This window comes from Neomonachus schauinslandi, chromosome X, assembly GCF_002201575.2.
Source record: "Neomonachus schauinslandi chromosome X, ASM220157v2, whole genome shotgun sequence".
NCBI classification, from domain to species: Eukaryota; Metazoa; Chordata; class Mammalia; order Carnivora; family Phocidae; genus Neomonachus; species Neomonachus schauinslandi.
Genome location: NC_058419.1, coordinates 88362627 through 88382465, shown reverse-complemented (window position 1 = coordinate 88382465; position 19839 = coordinate 88362627). Strand labels below are relative to the sequence as shown.

General features: G+C 42.6%; 1 protein-coding gene across 1 annotated transcript in view; it reads right to left on the bottom strand.

Moving 5' to 3' along the window:
- EFHC2 (EF-hand domain containing 2) overlaps positions 1 to 19839 on the bottom strand; it is a 191353-nt gene that overhangs the window by 24203 nt on the left and 147311 nt on the right. The window contains exons 12-13 of the mRNA XM_021681492.1: positions 7547 to 7744; positions 5726 to 5818 (exon numbers count right to left, since the gene is read on the bottom strand). Of these exons, the coding sequence (XP_021537167.1) occupies positions 5726 to 5818; positions 7547 to 7744 (291 nt within the window). The remainder of the gene's footprint in view (positions 1 to 5725; positions 5819 to 7546; positions 7745 to 19839) is intronic.

Here is a 19839-nt window from a genome sequence, read left to right as displayed (position 1 = left end):
GGGGGGGGGGGGGGGGGGGGGGGCAGAGGGAGAGAGAGAATTTTAAGCAGTCTCCACGCCCAGCATGAAGCCTGACTTGGGGCTCCATCTCACGATCCTGAGATCCTTGGCCTGAGCGGAAATCAAAGAGTCAGATGCTTAACCGACTGAGCCACCCAGGCGCCCCTGCAAAGACACATTTTTGACTCACACGGTTGGGTTTGGTTTCAGTGCATTACCCAGCAAACCCAGGGGCGCACACTTGAACACCTGGTCAGATTCTTAAAGACCGGACAGTTGAGAAAAAAAAGTAGAGCTCTGTGCCACTGCATCAGCTGGTCATAAAAACTCAGAGCTGACCAGGTGGCAAGGCTCAAGTTGTGAATGAGTAGCTCTGGTTATCTCCGGACAGCCGGGCCTCTAAATTCCAATTCTCATTCCAGCACACATCTTCTTGGTGAGGTAGGTCACAGCAGCCAAACCCAGATCGTACCCAGGGTCGATGCTCTGTTGGTCCACATGGGTTTGGAATTTTTTTTTTTTTAATTTCTTAAAAACTACAAATCACCTTATGTTTGAAAACATAGGAAGCATCTGGGAGGTGGGGCTTCTCTCTGCAGACTTCCCAGGGCACCAAACACCACAACAGTAGCAGCCACATGGCCTGACCCTTATCCCTCGGCCCCACTGCCAGGTATTGTTGGGTGAAATCACCGGAGTCCAAACCATGCCTCTGGGAGGAGGGGGGCAGGGGGGCAAGGCTGGGGAGAGTGTAATGAGATGATTTGAAAGCCCTGTAAACTTTTTCCATTTTAACTGATATTTCTGGAGGAGGCACCAGCTCTCTCGGGAGGCCAGTTCTAAGGCATTCCATGGAGCCCAAATCCAGCTGTAAAAGGCCAGCTTGGGGCAGAGCTGCTGGGGAAAGAGTTGTGCTTGGATTTCCAGTTGTTCCAAGTGTTGATTCATAAGGCCACAATTAGGGGAGGAGGCTACCTCTTTACTCCCCAGTCCCACACGGAACACGGAATGGAATGACCTCAGAATACTCTCCACTTCCTAATGGTTTGAGAAGCAGAATTTCTTACTTATTGATACGGAGGAAACAAACATTAAAAATCCAAAGTGAGGGCTCTGAGGGTTTGAGTCCATTTACAAGGATCACATGGGTGGGAGGCAGTAGGGTTGACAGAGCTCGGAGGCAGGTCTGGTGGATGTCCAGCCTGTGTTTTTCTCCTTGCTCCCCTGCCCCCCAGGGTACTAGCACAGGACAAGTCTCTGGGGCTGCAAAGATCGAGACACAGCCCCGATTCCCAGGAGCCCAGATAAGGACAATGTAGGAAGTTCTCATTCCGTTAGAGAACCATCTTGGCCTGCAGCATGCTCCCTCAGTGACAGAGCCTTTTTACACCTCAGCGTCTGCACTTAAAAAGCAAGGAATCATGCCTACCCTCAACTAGAAGGTACCTTTTTTTTTTCTTTTTTTTTTTTAAATTTTTTTCTTTTTAAAGATTTTATTCATTTATTTGACAGAGAGAGACACAGTGAGAGAGGGAACACAAGCAGGGGGAGTGGGAGAGGGAGAAGCAGGCTTCCCGCAGAGCAGGGAGCCTGATGCGGGACTCGATCCCAGGACCCCGGGATCACGACCTGAGCTGAAGGCAGTCGCTTAACCAACTGAGCCACCCAGGCGCCCAGAAGGTACCTTTTAATATGTTCAAGGATTTACAAAATATCCTAGGGCCCTTGGCACTATGTCAATATGGAGTGTCAGTCCGACCTTTAATGTATTACCCGTTACTACGACTACTTAGAACATGTAAGTCTGATGCTCTATGCATTAGCGAAATGAATTGGACTGGTAAGTATGGTGAGTTCATACCAGCTACCACAGCGCAAACTGGTGGGGGGCTCAGGTGACCGGATGTGAAAAGGTTTTGAAGGCCTGCTCCCAGCTTGAGTTGTGCTAACAAGGAAAAACCCTAACTGAATCACAAGAAAAATGGGAATGCAGTAGAGGGAACGCTTCAGAGTGAAATGCGGGGCTAGGAAAAACATGTGGGTAACAATCACGGTGTGAAAGGAACCGGCCCACTCTTTTTTTTTTTTTTTTTAAAGATTTTTTTTATTTATTTGACAGAGAGAGAGACAGCGAGAGAGGGAACACAAGCAGGGGGAGTGGGAGAGGGAGAAGCAGGCTCCCCGCAGAGCAGGGAGCCCGATGCGGGACTCGATCCCAGGACCCTGGGATCATGACCTGAGTTGAAGGCAGTCGCTTAACCAACTGAGCCACCCAGGCACCCGGAACCGGCCCACTCTTTAGCCATATTGTTTCCCGTCTCCCGATTTCAATTCACACAGCGGGGCTATCCAGCTGCTCCATAGCTGTCCCATTGCATCCCGTGGCAGGTAACCCTGGCCCTGGGCAGAGCGTGCACAGACCCGAGACAACGGACTCCGGGCCTGCCTCACAGGAGATGGCAGACGTCAGAGGGGCTCTGGCTTAACATGCCACAGGAGGGCTGTGCAGAAAGAGAGTCTGGTCAAGGCTCTGGAAAGCCCTGTGGAGTCTGTGGGGAACAATAAGAATGCAGAACATAAATGTAAGCTGCAGGCTGATGGGTCCATTAGGAATTAGGGCCGTCTTTGAAAGGAATCTGTGGAGATGATGCAAAACACCAAGCATGTGACCCAAATTGTGGCAGGGCAGATTAGAGGGAGAGGGGACTGGGAATGAGACATTTTCTAATCTGACTAGTCTGAAGTTTCCCCTCAGTGAGGAGCAGGGTCACTGCACAATTAGAGGCAGAGTTAGACTGAACATAGTCTGCTTAGCAACTCAGAGGGATGACCTCCACAAAGCTAAGCTGGGCTTGGAGGCGGATGCGCATGGAGCCTGGGATGTCTTCGAAGCGAGTCGCAGAACAGTCTTTCTGCCTTTCATGTCAAATCGTAAAGGCGAAGACAAAACAGTCTGCTGAGAAAAGGAGAGGAAGATGACTTGGTGGCCTCGGTGTTAGAGAAGAAACATCTAGGTCCTCCAGAGGCCAGGCTCCCACATCCCTGGACTTTCCAGGACAACACATCTCTGGGGCAGTAAGAGATAATCTAATAAATATCCGCAGCTTCCTGACTGGAGACAGCTTAATGTGTGAAACGCTTTCAGATCCAACTGTTTGAAAACAAGGCTTCCTCTACATAGGACACAAGTTTCTTCCAGTTCATTTCTAAGTCAGAGTGTGTGGTCTATCGTCCCTGACTTCAACTTCTCTCCTAGGCCCCAATCACCACTTAGTACCCGGTGCTGCACTGAGTACTTTATATATGTTATCTCAAGTCACCCTCAGAACTGCCAGGAAGTAGGTATTATGTCATTTCAGAGGTAAGGAGTCTGAGGTTTGGGCAGGTCAAAAATCTTGCACAAGGGGCACCTGGGTGGCTGAGTCAGTTAAGCATCTGACTCTTGGTTTCAGCTCAGGTCATGATCTCAGGGTCATGGGATCGAGCCCTGCATCAGGCTCTGTGTTCAGCAGGGAGCCTGCCTGAGATTTTCTCTTCCTCTCCCTCTGCCCCTCCTGCTCGTGTGCATGCTCTCTCTCTCTCGCTCTCAAATAAATCTTTTAAAAAAAAAATCTTGCACAAAATCACACAGCTTGCAAGTGGATTCAAAGAATATAAGAGACAAGTCAGGGGTGAAACTGAGAAGATCTGACAACCCACTGGTTGTTTATAGGTGGTAAATCAAACAGGTTGAAAGCAGGTCTCTACATCTGAATGGATCACGAATCTTCATTACAAGGTAAGAGACAAAAAGAGAAACACAGGGTTGTGAGAACCCTTTGGAGGAGATAATCCCTGCCAGCCAAGCAAATCTAAGAGGGCTTCATGGATAGGGTGCTACCTGAAATGGGTCTTAGAAGAAAAGCAAGCTTTCAGCAGGTGAAGAAAACTGGAAACTATTTTCTACTGAAGAAACAGCAAGAGAAAAGGCAAAAAAAAAAAAAAAAAAGTGGGAAGCAGGAGGTATACATGTGAAATGTTAAATAGCTCATGTGGAGGAGCACCTGGGTGGCTCAGTCGGTTAAGCATCTGACTTGATTTCAGCTCATGTCATAATCTCAAGGTCATGAGATTGAGCCCTGCATCAGGCTCTGCGCTGGGCCTGAAGCCTGCTTAAGATTCTCTCTCTCCCTCTCCCTCTGCCCCTCCCCCTGCTCATGCTTGCTAAATAAATAGCCCATGTAGCTTTGGGAATGTGACGACTGAAGAAACCGGAGTCCTAGGCCTATTTCATCTCAAGTCCTTTACACCAGGATGACCTACTTATCCTTCACACTGATGCCAGTAAATAAAAGCAAGTTGAGCTGATAGTCCAGAAAATAACCTGAGGTCAATCCGATGCACACATCTGGCCCTCCTGAGTCCCCTTCTGATGCTTCAAGGACCCTAGTTCTCCTGCATGGCATTTAGTTTTATCTGTTCCTTTGGTCTCAGATGAGGACGCCCCACTCCAGCCCCTGCTTGAGAATAATTGCTCCAACTGACAACCCTAAGCCTCCCAATGGAGAAGGGGGAGATGGCGTTCAAAACTCATGATTTTGGTCTTCCCTTAAGGAGCAAAGAGATTTACAGAAAGTTTGTGAGTGGAAGAGCAGCACTATGACATTTTTGTTCATGGAGGGTATTAACCTGCTGTATGTAAAGACGGATTTAAACAGTTAGAGACTGGTGGAAGAAAGACCAACATGGAGGCCCTGTAATAGTCAAGAAGAAATGTGGGTCATAACTAGAGTGAAGATAGTGGGAATGGAGAGGAAAGTGGGGAGATAGTGGGGATGGCCAGGAATAGGAAGGAGGTAGGATTGTCAAGACATTCTCATCTACTGGCTATTTGTAGACAGTAATTCAAAAATGGTTAGAAGGAGGGGATGTACATTTGAAAGGTTCAGGGATTAAGTCACAGCTCTTCTTAGAAGACTGTGTGACTTTGGGCAAAACACCTCATCTCTCTAAACCTCAGCATCCTCAGATAAGGTAAGAGGCTAATAGTTGTAACTCACAAAGTTGTTCTCACAAAGCAAGTGAGGTGAGGTCTTCAGAGCAATGACGACAATGTCTAGCACACAGTCCAAAATGTCAGAATTACCAAGATAAGTGAGTCAGAGGTGGGGCTGGGGATAATGCCATAGGACACTTAAAAAATGACCAGAGTCTGCGTAACTACGAGGGTGGTGCCAGGAAGTCAAAAGTAAACGTTCAACAGGAGAGCCAGGTGTTTTAGAAAGCAGTTCACTGTGCTTTCGTTTTGCAACATCATAATCTTCACACTTGACGTCTGGTGCTCGAGTAGGACAGAGCCCTGTGCTAATAACACTAGGCCCTCTTCCTGCATGTCTTTAGCCAGCAGGAACTACTGCTTTGAAAAATCTGCCCTGAATTTTAGATCTAATACCCTCATAACCAGTGAAGTTAGGACATCTTCGTTTTGTCCCAAGAACCTGTGTATACCTATGTGTGTGTGTCTTAACATTAAAACGATAAAATAGCAATTCATAAGAGGCTAACATTCAAAGTCATGCCCAACTTTTCCTTTTGTAACACTTAAATGGAGGTGTGTCATCAATAATATAATCGAAGCAGTCAAGGGTAAATCAAGAATAATTAAAGGTTGATGCACAACCAGGAATAGTACCCCCAAACAAAAATATGAAGGAAAAACCCCATGAAGGGTGGAGCTCTTGCTTACCCAGACAGTATGGATCCCAGAAGATCATCAGTCAAAGGTAACCTGGAGGACTTGCACAGCCTTCTGATGTCTTTGCTGGGTAATACTTTTTTTCTGCATTAAAACAAAGCAAACAGGTCTTTATATATTTTATGTCTCTCGAGTAACAATTACATGCTATAGGACAGAAAATACAGATGCGTCCTAAAAATCTGCACATGGAAATGAGTATGAAAATCAGTATTGGAATTCACAGTAAGGAAAAACAATCATATTGCATTTCACCAACTCTTTCCATTTCAGAAGTTACCAGATTCTGTCCTTCCAAAGGCCTTTCCATCAAGATTCAGACTCTTGGTTGGTGATAGTACAATATATTACGGCTCAGCCACGAGTGTTGCTCCAAGTAATCGATCTGCATTCTTGACCACTAGTCAAAACTGGTTCTGATATTTGAAAACATCTCTTAATTTGACAGGCATCTAGAGCCTCCAACACAAGTATTGTATGACTCGAGGGTGTTTTTCTAGTCTTTTCCTTGGACCCAAACCTTGTAACCTTGAAGCCCCAGCTGGGGCTTTAACATTCGCCTCGATTTTGTCAGATGCTTTCTCCAGAGCGGCTCAACAGCCATTTTCCCCAGCCTGCCAGGGACACAGAAATGCTCGTCCAGTGTTCTCATTCAGCCAGTGTTCTTCCAGGCACCAGGCAAAATCAGAACCAATAGGAAGGAAAGTGAGCTGCTTTATTCACAGTGAGTTTATAAGATGATGAGAGAATGTTTATGTCTAGAATTAAAGCTTGTCAGATCTGGAAGAACCTCAGAGCTGTCTGATCAAGCAGCCCCATCATTCCCAGGAGGTATTCCTTTAGTGAAGGAGGGTCACACTTCTCACCCTGGGCAAGGGGTACCACCAGGGTGGAAGGCAGGGCCAGGGTCATGCAAAGCTCAGGCCATATGGCCTCTGGAGGCTCAGGAAAGCTTAAAGATTCAAGGAAAAATACCATCTTTACAAAAACTCAACAACAATGTATTATGGATTAGGAAAAAAAAATCATGTTCCTCATTAAGATAAACTGTAGGACCTTTAAAGGTATTTAGGGTATGCAGCCGGCCACTTGGGTACAAACTTCAGGTCTGGGGATGATGGGAGGGGTCATGGGGCAAAGAAATGTCAGTGATACGTAGTAACAAAATTAGAGGCTAGAATTAGGACTAAGCTTTTCTAACTCCTGGTGAATATTTCCCCCCTACAATATCAGGTCTGTGGGTAAGATGAACACCAAAACGTATTAAGATGGGGCTCCAATTTATACAAAAGACTTAATAAAGTGCAATAGAAACATGGCATATGTACTAGAAATTGATTATGCTGAGCTTCATTATTTTCAAGAAGAAATAATTTCAAAGAAATTCTATAGAAAGTTTACTTGTAAATTTCCTGTTTTCTGTATTAGAAAAGACACATTTAGAAATCCCAGTTATCACTAAAATAATGTAAGAAGACATATCAGAATTAAACCTTCTAACATCTGGATTTACTATGTTTCGGTTGAAAGCCTCTAGAAGCCAATTAAAAGGAAATGGAAAGGGGCATCCTTATTTTTTTGAAGATACAAGGACCTTCCCTATTCCATCAACAAACAAAGCTCACCATCGCTAAGAAATATTGGTACCCAAATACTTTCCAAAAATGATTTAAAGTACATTTGCTATATAGTGAAGTATGATGGGACATCTCAATGTTCTTTTTGCCCTGTTGGATAAAGTATAAACTCCTTCATTACTTAGGGCCGCAGAAACTTAAATGATTTACTAAAATCGATAAAATAAAAGCTTACTTTTCTCGATCTTGGTATACACAAGTAGCAATGAGTCTTTCAAAATTCTCAAAAGTGTTCTTCTTGAGCTGTTCATGGGCCTGTGCAATTAGGACATTCATATCAGGACTCGTGTCCTTGGGCACCTGGTAGTGACGTGCAAGGGTTATAACTTCATGGTCTGTGAGTTTCCCAACAGTTAGACTCATTATTATGTCTCTGTAAAGAAAATGAGAAATTACTCGTGAAATTACATCTAAGAATATTTTACTCTCTTTCTATTAAAAATATCTAAATTCCGGGGTGCTTGGGTGGCTCAGATGGTTAAGCATCTGCCTTCAGCTCCGGTCTTGATCTCCAGGTCCTGGGATCAAACCCTGTGTCAGGTTCCCGGCTCAGCAGGGAGTCTACTTTGCCATCTCCCTCTGCCTCTCCCCCTGCTCATGCTCTGTCTCTCTCTCTGTATCTCTCTGTCTCAAATGAATAAATAAAATCTTTTAAAAAATCCAAATTCCATTTTATAAAACTTTTATCAACTGCACAGAGGACAGGTGACTATTTTTCAATTTCATTGCTACTTCACTTATGAGCAGCAGGAAGACACCAGGGCTAGAAGGGAAAACCATTAAGCACTATAGTTTCTAAATAAAATGGCATCTTGCCCAGAGTCAAACTTCTACCAGGTAACAGCCTGCAACCAGAAAGTAAATCTTTCAAAGTCCTTGAATGGTCAAAAAAAAAACAAACCTGTCACCAAATACATGATTTCATTCAATGCCTATTAATCTTACTTTACACAGAATAGTAACAGACTTGGGGTTCTGGCTTCCCAGGGTATAAAATTTATAAATCAGCACGTTCGAAAAGCCTTTTCGAGTTGGAGAAAGCAATTAGGAACATTGCTGCAGTAAAAACTAAGACTGACATACCCTGCCGGTGAGAAAAAAGTGAGAGAAGAGAGGAAAAAGTGAAGAGCTTTGTAGAGGAACAGTGTCTGAGTCTTTCGAAGGCAAATGGCATTAAAATTATGTGGCAGAGCTAGAAAAACAAATGACAGCGATGACATATTAATGAAGAGGCCTCAAAGCCTAACAAATTGGCAGAATTGTTTTCAATGTATTCTCTACATCAAAGTGATAAACCATGCAGCATGTGTAAGAAAGAAGTACAGCAAAATAGTTAAAATGCCAACTGCTACAGTGGTTACATGAATAAGCTTCCACCATCTAGAAAATCTACTTACTGAGAACAATTCAGTTCCCAAGAATCCCAACTAAGTGATGGAAGACGAGATTTTATTTGCTCTTTGGCTACAGACTGATATTTTGGAATAATGGGTTTTAGTTCTTTTATGTATCTCTTGTCATTATCACCATCATCGAAGATCTCTGAGCTTTCCTAGTCAAGAGTTTCCTTAGAGTGTAGGAAAGCCCACAGCTATGATGTTGACCCACCTGAAGAAATTGCATTTCACCTATATCCACTTCTCAGGGTTTCTGGGTTTTTTGTTTTGTTTTGCTTTTATTTATTTATTTATTTTTTAATTGGGAAAGGAAGACCAAATTCAACCAAGAGGACCCCACAATTGCATCAGGTCAGTTTGGGTCAGACAATCAATCAACAATATTAGCTGGGGACTCACTGTGTGGAAAACACTGCAAAGTCACTTTGGCACCTGAGCTTTTCAGAGTCTATAAACTATTACAGCCATCCCAGCACACACAGATGAGCTCTCAATGCCATAAACTGGGAGGGCTGCTTGAATGAATTGAGTAATAATAATAACCCTTGCCATTCATGGAGTACAAGCTCGGTGCCAGGTCCTGTGCTGCCAGGGACTTCTGGCATGGTTCATCTCATCTGGCCTAGAGGATAAGGACTATTACTTTTTTTAAAGATTTTATTTATTTGAGAGAGAGCGCAAGCAGGGGGAACAGCAGAGGGAGAAGCGGACTCCCTGATGAGCAGGGAGCCCGACGCGGGGCTCGATCCCAGGACCCTGGGATCATGACCTGAGCAGAAGGCAGATGCTTAACCGACTGAGCCACCCAGGTGCCGTGATAGGAACTATTATTATTCCCATTTTATAGATGAGAAACGGAGGCACTGAATACACCCAACATGCCGAAAGCCAGACTAAGAACCCCTGTAGTCTGGCTCCAAAGCCCATGGCCTTGCCTACTCTTCTGTCCTCTCTTCTGTTAGGACACAGGAGACAGAATGAGTGGATGGAGTGGGGCTCAGTGAGGGAAAGTTGCCTAAAGACTGTGGGTTTTAAAAGAGCTGACTGTTTATAGACCTCTACTCCCTTTACTGTCCATGACCTCTGCTTTGAGGACTACCATTGATCAGCACAAACAAGGAAGAGGAAATCATTTCAGAAACCCTGAGTCACCAACCATGAGAGAGGACTACGAGACCACAGAGGAACCACTTCAAGGAAAGCCCCAGGCTCGTTTAGAACACTGGTCATGGAACAATCAGTCATGACATGTGCATAAAATGGAACGCTATGCAACCATGAAAAGGTTATTGATTGGTATTTACTGGTATGAAAGATGTCCATGCTATAGGGATAAATGTATGATCCCAGTGAAACTGAAAATACTAGTACCTATATATTCATGGGTGAAACCGGGGATGGGGATTAAGGAGGGCACTTGTCGTGATGAGCAGTGGGTGATGTACAGAAGTGTTGAATCACGCTATTGTACACCTGAAACTACTATGATACTGTATGTTAACTAACTGGAATTTTTAAAAAGATTTTATTTATTTACTTGAGAGAGAGCAAGAGCGAGCAAGCAAGAGAGAGCAGGTGGGAGGGGCAGAGGGAGAGGGAGAAGCAAGCTCCCCAATGAGCTCAGGGAGCCCGATGCGACACTTGATGCCAGGACACTGGGATCATGACCTGAGCCGAAGGCAGCCGCTTAACCGACTGAGCCACCCAGGCACCCAACAACTGGAATTTAAATACAAACTTTAGAAAAAAGACGAAGGATATACGCCAAAACATCTACAACATCATCCCCGATAGCTGAGATTTCTTTACATAGACACACATGTATATATGAGAGTTTCTGCTTTTTCTGAACTTTTGTAATAAACAAATATTACTTTCATCATCATAAAAAAAAAACCCATTTGGAAGTTTTTTCCTTTTGAGGGTAGAAACAGTGTGAAAAGAAAGACAAGTGGCACACTCCCAAGGACAAGGGAAAAGAACGTGTGCAGCAGTAACTAGAAACTTTCCATGTACCTTTAACTAAACTTATTCTAGCACCCCCAGGTCATAAAAGTTTATTTTCCTTTTCATTGGATAACCTGAAATTGTCCTGGCCTCACTGCAATTAAAATTTCTATCGGCTGGCTCTCTGCAAGCTTGGGTTTTAAACAACTCAGTATCCCACCGGTTCCAAAGTCTTTACATGAGGGTTTCAAACAAGCTGCCCCAGACTTACAACTGCCCCTGGTAATGCTGGATGCCAGGGGCCCTGGAGCGGATGCTGGTGTGGCCGATGTGCCCATTGTCCCCACCTGAGGCAGGGTCCCAGGACTGCGGATCCCAACCAGGAAGGGCAAGACTTGTCCTGCAGAGCTCAAGTGGCCGCCATTACTTTGCCCTGCCTTTGCCACATGCCCCTTCTTTAGGATTCAACCCACCCAGTCAAACTTGAATGGGCTTCACCAAGAATGAGGGTCTTCTCACCCTGCCTTTTTTTGGATTGTGGTAAAACACCCAGAACATACAATGCACCACTGGTGGCATTTAGCACATTCACAACGTTGGGCAACCACCACGTCTGTCTCTTCCAAAACATTTTCATCACCTTGAAGAAGCTAGTCACTCTGCTTTCTTCCTTCCTCCCTGCCCTCTCCCCACCTGGCAACAACTAATCTGTTTTCCATCTCTGCAGACTGGCCAGTTCTGGATATTTCGTAGAAATGGAATCATGGAGTATTGTCTTTCGTGTCTGGCTTTTCCTGCTTGGCCTAATGTTTTCATGTTCACATTCCTGTTGTAGCATGTATCAGTACTTCATTCCTTTTTGGGGCTGAATAATATACCATTGTATGAATGTACCACATTTTGTATATCCATTCATGCATCAATGCACATTTGGGTTGTTTCCACCTTTGTGCTCTTGTGACTAGAGCTACTGTGAACATTCATGTCCAAGTTTTAGTTTGAATGCCTGTTTTCGATTTTGGGGGTATATCTACCCAGGAGGAAAACTGCTGGGTCACTTAGGAATTCTATATTTAACCTACTGAGGACCCACCAAACGGTTGTCTGCATATTCTGTTTTGCTAGCAGCTGCCACGAAAACAAAGATCCAACTTCCATCACCATAGCCCTTCCTCACTTAAACCTTCGGAGTGAAGCTGAAATATGATCTGAGAGCAAAGTCTGCTCTTGGTGCTTCCCACTCCTTCATTTAAGGGAAATGAAAATTCATTTTAAAAAGGAACTTTCATGGTATTGATCTGGTGTTCTGTGATTACTAGCGCTAATTGTAAAAACTCAAAATGGCAATCATCTTTGCCTTTACTCAACATTGTACTATGTTCCTGGCAATAATATTTTATATGGATCATCACAGTATTATTTAGTCAATCTTATAAGGGATGCTGCCATGATTTTCTCTCAGTTTTTGTAATTAAAGTCGTTAAGAGTCAAAAAAAAAAGAAAAGAAAAGAAAGAGAGAGAGCACCAAACTGCTCTAGGGTATTGAAGTAACCACGCAGAACTCTGAAACATGAAATGCTAAGCAGTTTTACAAGATATAATTCCATTAAAGTCACCCACTCAAGTAACAATGAATAAAAATTTCATTTTAAAGCTCTGAATCTCAGGGTATTTTCTTACACATTGAATCGGTAAAGTCTAAGCAAGAACTTTCCTAACAACTAAAAAAAATTAGCTTCAACGTAAACAAGGGCTCAAGAATTGAAGCTTTGGGCTCTAAGGCTTACAAGAAAATCTGGTTGAGCCTAAGTTAAACCAAGTAGCAATTCTGATGACAATTTACTAATCAGAAGCCAGGCATACCTGCTCACATCCTACACTCCCTCAGGTTTTCTATAAATTGGGGGCCTAAGCTGCCCATGCAGAGCAGAAAACCCTGCCTTTCCATCACTGATATCCCAGCCTACCATACTGTTGGACCGGTGTGTTGCCAGACAGTGAGTAGAGGGTGGTAGAGACAGCTCGTAGAGTATGTGTCAGAGGAAGGAGAGATGGTAAGATGCATCAAAGTGGGGCCAGGACAAATGTCTGAGCAAACGGATTTTGCTACCAGGCTATTTATGTTCTCACTGAAGAACAAGGTCATGATATATGGCCACTTCGTCTGGACACTGCCCAGATGGACAGTACTCCAGGGAGTATATTTATGGACTTATGGTATGAATGGTGTCCCTTGGAGTTGTGTGACATGGTGGCCTTGCCAGAGAAGCCAAAGAACTCCAAAGAAAAGGGAAACACGAGGTCAAGCCCAGACTAAGAAAATCACCTACTCCAGGCTGGGTTGTAAACCTCTTTGCAATTGGGAGGCGATGTGGTTTAGTGGGAAAAGTATGAGCTTTTGAATTACATAGACCCGGATTAAAATGCCAGCCCCACTAATTCACTAACAAATAGGAACTTTGGTAAATTACTTAACTTCTCCGAAGCTCTGTTCCTTACCTGTGAAACTGGACAAGACCATTTGTTTTGTTGGTCATGTCATGCCTCTCTTTCACACCCTCTGAGCGCTTGCCATCTCTCCTGAAGTAGAACCCCAAAGTCTCATGATGTGATGTCTGACGGGATGTCCCCCTTTTGATCTCTTGGGCCTCATCCCCTCTTTCCCTCTGTACCTGCCATACTGCACTCGTGCTTTTCCTCAAACAAGCCAGGTACATTCCAGCTTTAGGATCTCCACACTTGCTGCTCCCTCTACCTAGAAGGTTCTTCCCCAAGACAGTTACACAGTTTGGTCCTTCACCTCCTGTAGGGCATCTTCACATCTGCTTGGGTGTCATTTTCTCCGTGAGGACTTCTCTGACCATTTTTTTAAAAAAACGTGACCCCTCCCTCCACAAGTCTGGCATTCCCTAACCCCTTCTCCGCTTTCTTTTCCTCAGCAGCATTCATCATACGCCAACCTGGTATACCATTTACTTTCTTATTCTGTATATCGTCTTTGTCCCCCAACTAGAACCTAAGCTCCACAGAGGACAGGGCTATTTTGTTCACTGCTGAATCCCCAACACTTTAAATAGCCCCTGGAACATAGTAAGCGCTCTATAATAAGTAGTTGGATGAATAAATGAAAACTGAGGGGTAAGTTAACAAGGTATAAAAAACATTTAGCATTAGTGCCTGGAACCATGAATGCCCAATAAATGGTAACAGTTTGTATTACTCTCATCATCCCACAATGGAGATAGTTTCAAGTTGTATTAAACTGAGTTACTTCTCTTAAGCAAGTTTATCTTAGAAAAATGTGAAATGTTTCTGATGACTAAAGTCACAGAATTTGGGGCGCCTGGGTGGCTCAGTCGTTAAGCATCTGCCTTCGGCTCAGGTCATGATCCCAGGGTCCTGGGATTGAACCCCGCATCGGGCTCCCTGCTCGGCGGGAAGCCTGCTTCACCCTCTCCCACTCCCCCTGTTTGTGTTCCCTCTCTCTGTGTGTCTCTCTCTGTCACATAAATAAACAAAATCTTTAAAAAAAAAAAATAAAGTCAGAATTTATCTGCAGAATATAAAAGGAACATGGTATGCTTTAATTAGTCATATTCAGGACTAAGTCTGAAGTGATAAAGTAAATAAGCTCCAGGTGTGCCTGTCTTTAGATAATGTATATATTTGAGAAGCTGCACAAATGCTTAATTCTTAGAAATCAAATTAGCTTCCCCCTTTTATTCTCTGTTAATATAAAGACGCTCTATCCTCCTTTTAGTCATTTTTTAAATTGGCAATGGCATCTAACACCTTAGGTTTAAATTCCTCTGATTCCTGTCAAGTTCTTAATGACAAGCAAGCACAGTGGACTCTGAAATAAGTCCTCTGGAAACTAAAGAATCTTTTGACAGTATCATAATTACTGCCAAATTCATCTGCGTTGTAAATTGATTTTTTGATATGTTTTCTCCAAGAGAAGTACATCTGCATTGAAAATCACTGACCCTGTTTTCTTATTCTAACTGTAAGCAGGCTTCTAGTTTTCTCTGTATTGCTGTTCTAATCTTCATTTCACATCAAATACTATGGCTTTTCCTGTTTTGACATGTAGTGGAATGTACATGGTAATTTTGATTTATTTAGTTTGAAATCCAGTATGTCTAGGTACACTCAATTCTGGGGCTGTTTAAGTGTAGCCAAACAAAAAATGAGATATTCTCATGTAGTTAAAAGCAATTGCTGTGTATTATTAACAGTATTCCTCATAGAGGTGCAATTTGAGAAACCCTTAAAAGCCACTCCTCTATCATTCTTCTACAAGTTGGTACAATACCATTCAATTAACATTTAAAGAGACTAGGACAACAGTGTTTTTTGGGGTTTTTTTGTTTTTTAAAGTATGTCAAGATTTTTTGGTAGAGGCAAATGAAAAGCGTGGATGATGTTGATTAACTTGCAATGTGGGCAGAAAGGCATGAATATTCATTTCATTTATAAGCAAAGCTACTCATTTTCTAGCACCTTCCTTCTGGCTAACACGCATCCTATGTTTGTCTTCAAGCCAACCTCACTTGTTTGGCTTGTTGTTTTTAACTCTTTCTCACTGATTGCCAGATGTTTTAGAGGCCATCCTGGGCCCTGGGACAATGGGGTGGGGGGTGGGGGGGGCAAGGACCTTACTTGGAAGGCCGCCCCATATAAGCCCACAGGTATTTACTGATCAAACAAACAATGGGCTCAACAAGACTAGGTCTGTGCCCTCCAGGTGTTTATAATCAATTTAGTAATTCAAGACTTACTAATATCAAAGACATATCAAATAAAATATAATCAGTCCTAATTCTTCCTGAACACACACCCTAAAATATAGAATTATTGGCTGTACTCCATTATAAAAGGAACACATGTCTAAATATAGAGAATTTGGTTAATAATAAAAGCAAGAAAAAAAGCCATACACATTCCCATTCCCAAACATAACCACCAAGTAATTAAACATTTTGGTATACTGCAGTCTCTTTTCTATGCATGGGTATTTAATTGCCTTTTCGTTTTCTTAATATCTGTGAACATATTTTATGGCCTGCTTTTTTTCATTTAACTAACACATTTCCTGTTAGCACATACTCTTCTGAAACAAAAATGCTAAACCATCCTTTTATTGGATATTTTGGGGGCTTTTCTCAAATTTTTATACAAGTAATGTCATAATGAACATCTTCATGTGTAAACATTTATCGGTATTTAAAATGATTTCCTTTGACCACAGAGGAAGGAAGAGACTGGCTGACTTGTGGTATAGGGTACGGAATGGGCACCAGAGCAATACTGAAAGACAGAAGCAGTGATCTTTTTTTTGGGGGGTGCTTGCTTACACACAAAATAATTTTGAAAAACTATGTATCCTCCTCATACATTTTTTAGTTGACCTCTAAAATAAATTTTTTTGTTTAAAAATATAAATAAATATGTAAATAATATAAAATAATTTCCTTTGGATAGTGTCCCAGAAGTTCAATCAGGTAGGCAGAAAAAAAAAAAGGACATTTTTAAAAATCTTGATGCACGGCGTTAAGTTGCTTTTATCCTCCTACCAGCAATGAGAGAGAGTCCACGAGAATAGATATTATCATTTTTAAAAGTGTTCCCTAATCTCACAGGTAAAAATGATGTCTCAGTTTAATTAACAATGATTTGATTACTAATAAACTTGACCATCTCTTATTTGCTAAGAAATTGTCTATCTTCTATTGTGTTCTGTGTGAACATGTCCTTATCTATGGATTCATTCATTCACTCGATTAATAAGTACTAATTGAGTACTTACTCCAGGCTGGGCAACATCAACTGATAGAGAATAAGACAGGAATGGACTAGATTCGATCCCCAGCCCTCAATGACTGCACCCAAGAGTTCGCCACCAACCAAAAGGAAAACCAAGTTAACAAAGTAAAAAAAAAAGGGGGGGGGGCTGCAATAAAGATATGTCTAGAAGCTTAGAGAGAGTACCCCCACATCCAGTCTGGCATGTATATACATGTAGGGGAAAATCAGGAAGGCTTCATAACAGAGGTGGTAATGGAGCAGAGCCTGAAGATGAATGACAATTTACCAGTCGGAGAGGTAGGGCAAGGAGGGGAAGGAGGTTGGAGGAATGGGAGAAAGAACGGTATCCTTAAAGATTCAAGGAGAACAAGAGGATGGTACATCTGAGGAGCTGTACAAACTATCAATAACAGGAGCTCACATTTACCAAGGGCTTAGTGCTAGTGTTCAGATGGTTCTACTGAACTGTGTTGTCAGATTGGGTAAGGTGGTTAACTTTATATTCATGTTCATGCATGAAGGTGTTCATTAATCCAACTACTTCATAAGCAGGAACTCATCTCTCCCACAGCAGCCCTTTAAGCAGGAACTTTGATTATCCCCATTTTTTTAAAGATGATTTATTTATTTCTTCATTTGAGAGAGCAAAAGTGGGGGGGAGGGGCAGAGGGAGAGGAAGAAGCAGATTCAGGGAGCCCTACTTGGGGCTCCATCCCAGGACCCTGAGATCATGACCTGAGCCGAAGGCAGATGCTTAATTGATGAGCCACCCAGATGCCCCTGATTATCCTCATTTTACAGATGAGGAACTAAGACCCAGAGAGCTTTAGCAAATTGCCCAAGGGCACACAGCTCGTAAGTGGTGAAACCAAAATTTGAACCCAGATGGCCAGGATTCTTAGGATAACTAGAACGTAGGGAAGTGAAACAAGAGATAAGTTAGAGAGTTGGCAGGTGGGGTCCAATCGTGAAAGGCACATGAGGAGCCATGTTAGGGCATCTGGGTTTTCTTCTGCAAGTGAAGGGAGTCTCCTGAGAATTGAGCAAGAGAGCAATACAAACAGAGAGTTGGAAGTTAGAACACTCAGAAAGCAACGTGAGGGTAAGCACACCAGTGAGGGCTGCTGGGGCAGAGGGAATGGGGCTAGAGGATGGAGCCAAGGATGGGTTCCAGGTCCCTTGTTGAGACAAGGCCATCATGGAAGCTAGCTTTGGACAGCAGTGGGGACACCTTTTCTACTGAGATGAAAAAGGAAGAATGGCAAGTTGTGGATGCAGGGACATGGGGGAGGTCTGTATCTCGGGAGGGACCTCTACATCCTCTGTTAACCTGGAGATGAGGTTTTCTACCATGAGTGGGAGGGAAATGGTGAAGTTAAGAGCTTAAAAGTGAGTAAGTCTGAAACATCCATTGGAGGAAATGGCGAAAGTCATACCTAAGTCTTGACCCGTCCTTAACTGCTTCTTCATCCTTAGCTGCCCACTGATCGATCCATCAATTGTCCAGTTTGTCATCTGTGTCTTCGCTTTCTTGGCCCCTATTGGTCCTTTCCCTTTGGCTTTATAGACCTGATCATGTCTCTCCCAACTTAAAATAGAAGCAAAACTGAACCTTTGACTTTCTGCCTGGCTAAATGGCATCCATCAGCCTGGCAGAACGGTCTCCCACACCAGCCTTGTGACAGCAAGGAGCCACAGCCATGGTGTTTGACAGTGGTCTAATCCTCCTTGGACAAAGTAACCCTCCTGGGGTTCCTGGACAACCAAGGGGGAAGGGATAGAGAAGAGGTCTCAGGGGGAATATACTGCTCATTCCTCAAGAGGAATTCCTGGTAATATGGCCCATGAGACCTCAAGAAATTAAATGGGAAAGTAAAAAAGAGGTGTGATCATATGCCAACCTTGGGCAGGTGGAAATGTCGTTAACGGTTTCAAGGGTGATCAGGGAGTTTACACGGATGGTCAAGACTTCTCCTAGGACTTATTTTCCCTGTCATCTTGTTTTGTAGTTTCAGTTTTTCACGTATCATTACTATTAACTTCGGTTGCTACTTGTCTTTTGCAATAAAGACCATACTAACTTTGCTCTTCAGTTCTGCAAATTTTTTTTCTAAAAAGGAACACTATACTTGTCTGTATTTTTTTCCTTAAAAATAGGTTTTACTATCAGAAGATGAATGTGTCATGGTACAAATTCAAAAAGTATAAGAAGTTCTATAATGAATCTCCTCACTGCCCCAATCTCTGGTCCCACTCCCCAGAATTCCTTTTTTCTCCCAGCTTTATTGAGGTATAATTAAAAACAAAACTGTATGTATTCAAGGTGTACAACATGATGACTTCATATACATACACATCGTGCAATGATGATTAGATTCTACCATTCTATCTTGGTGAAGTTGAAATTGCCCTAAAATATTTTAAACTTAGATCTACCTAAGTTTCAAAGATAAGGATGAAATATAAGATTGTACTCTCAAGATGGAATGTGAAGAATTCAGCCCTTCGTTTCCCCACTCTCTTGCTGAGACTTGGCTATTTTGTCTGTGGCATAATCGATGTCATCATCTTTTCAAATTTCTGTAACAGTATCATTCACCTCTTGAAATAACATTTGACCTTGGAGTTGGGATGTATAATCGTGTGTGTGTTTGTGTGTGTGTGTGTGAGAAACTTGTTTTGGGGTCCAGTGCTATTCCAATTTGTTAAGATAAGATGTCCTCCTTGAGTTCCGAATTTTGATTTTTTCTTCATGTTCTCGGGTAATGTATTAAGGTAATGTATTACTTTGAGTTAATTTTTTTTTACTCAAAGCAATTTGCTTTGAGTAAAACTATGTTTCATTTTCTTGAAGGTTTAAAAACATTTCTATTGTCGCCATGTACAACAAACAACCAGTGCCCAATTTATTTACTCCCAAAGCACTGAAGATTTTTTCCATTGTCTGTTCATTCTGTTACCTGAGGCCCTATCTTTTTGCGTTTTAGGTCATTGGTTCTGGTGGTGGTGGTGTTTTTTAAGCTTTGCTTATGTTTTGCTTTGATGTTCTTTATGAGATTCTTTCCTTATATATGACCTTTAGATTTTTACCAAGGGGTATTTAGTGATCTCTTCTCATGTATTTTGCTTGAAACAGAGTGAATTCTCTCAATTTCCAGACACTTTTTTTTTTTAGCTTAGAAAAGGATTTCTCTTAAACAATTATCTTTGATTATTTCTTTAGTTCCCTTTCTTTAGTTCCCTCCTTTCCTCCAATCCTGCTCTTTTTTCCATCCTCTATCCCTTTCTTACTTTGCACTGCTTGGGAGTATTTCTA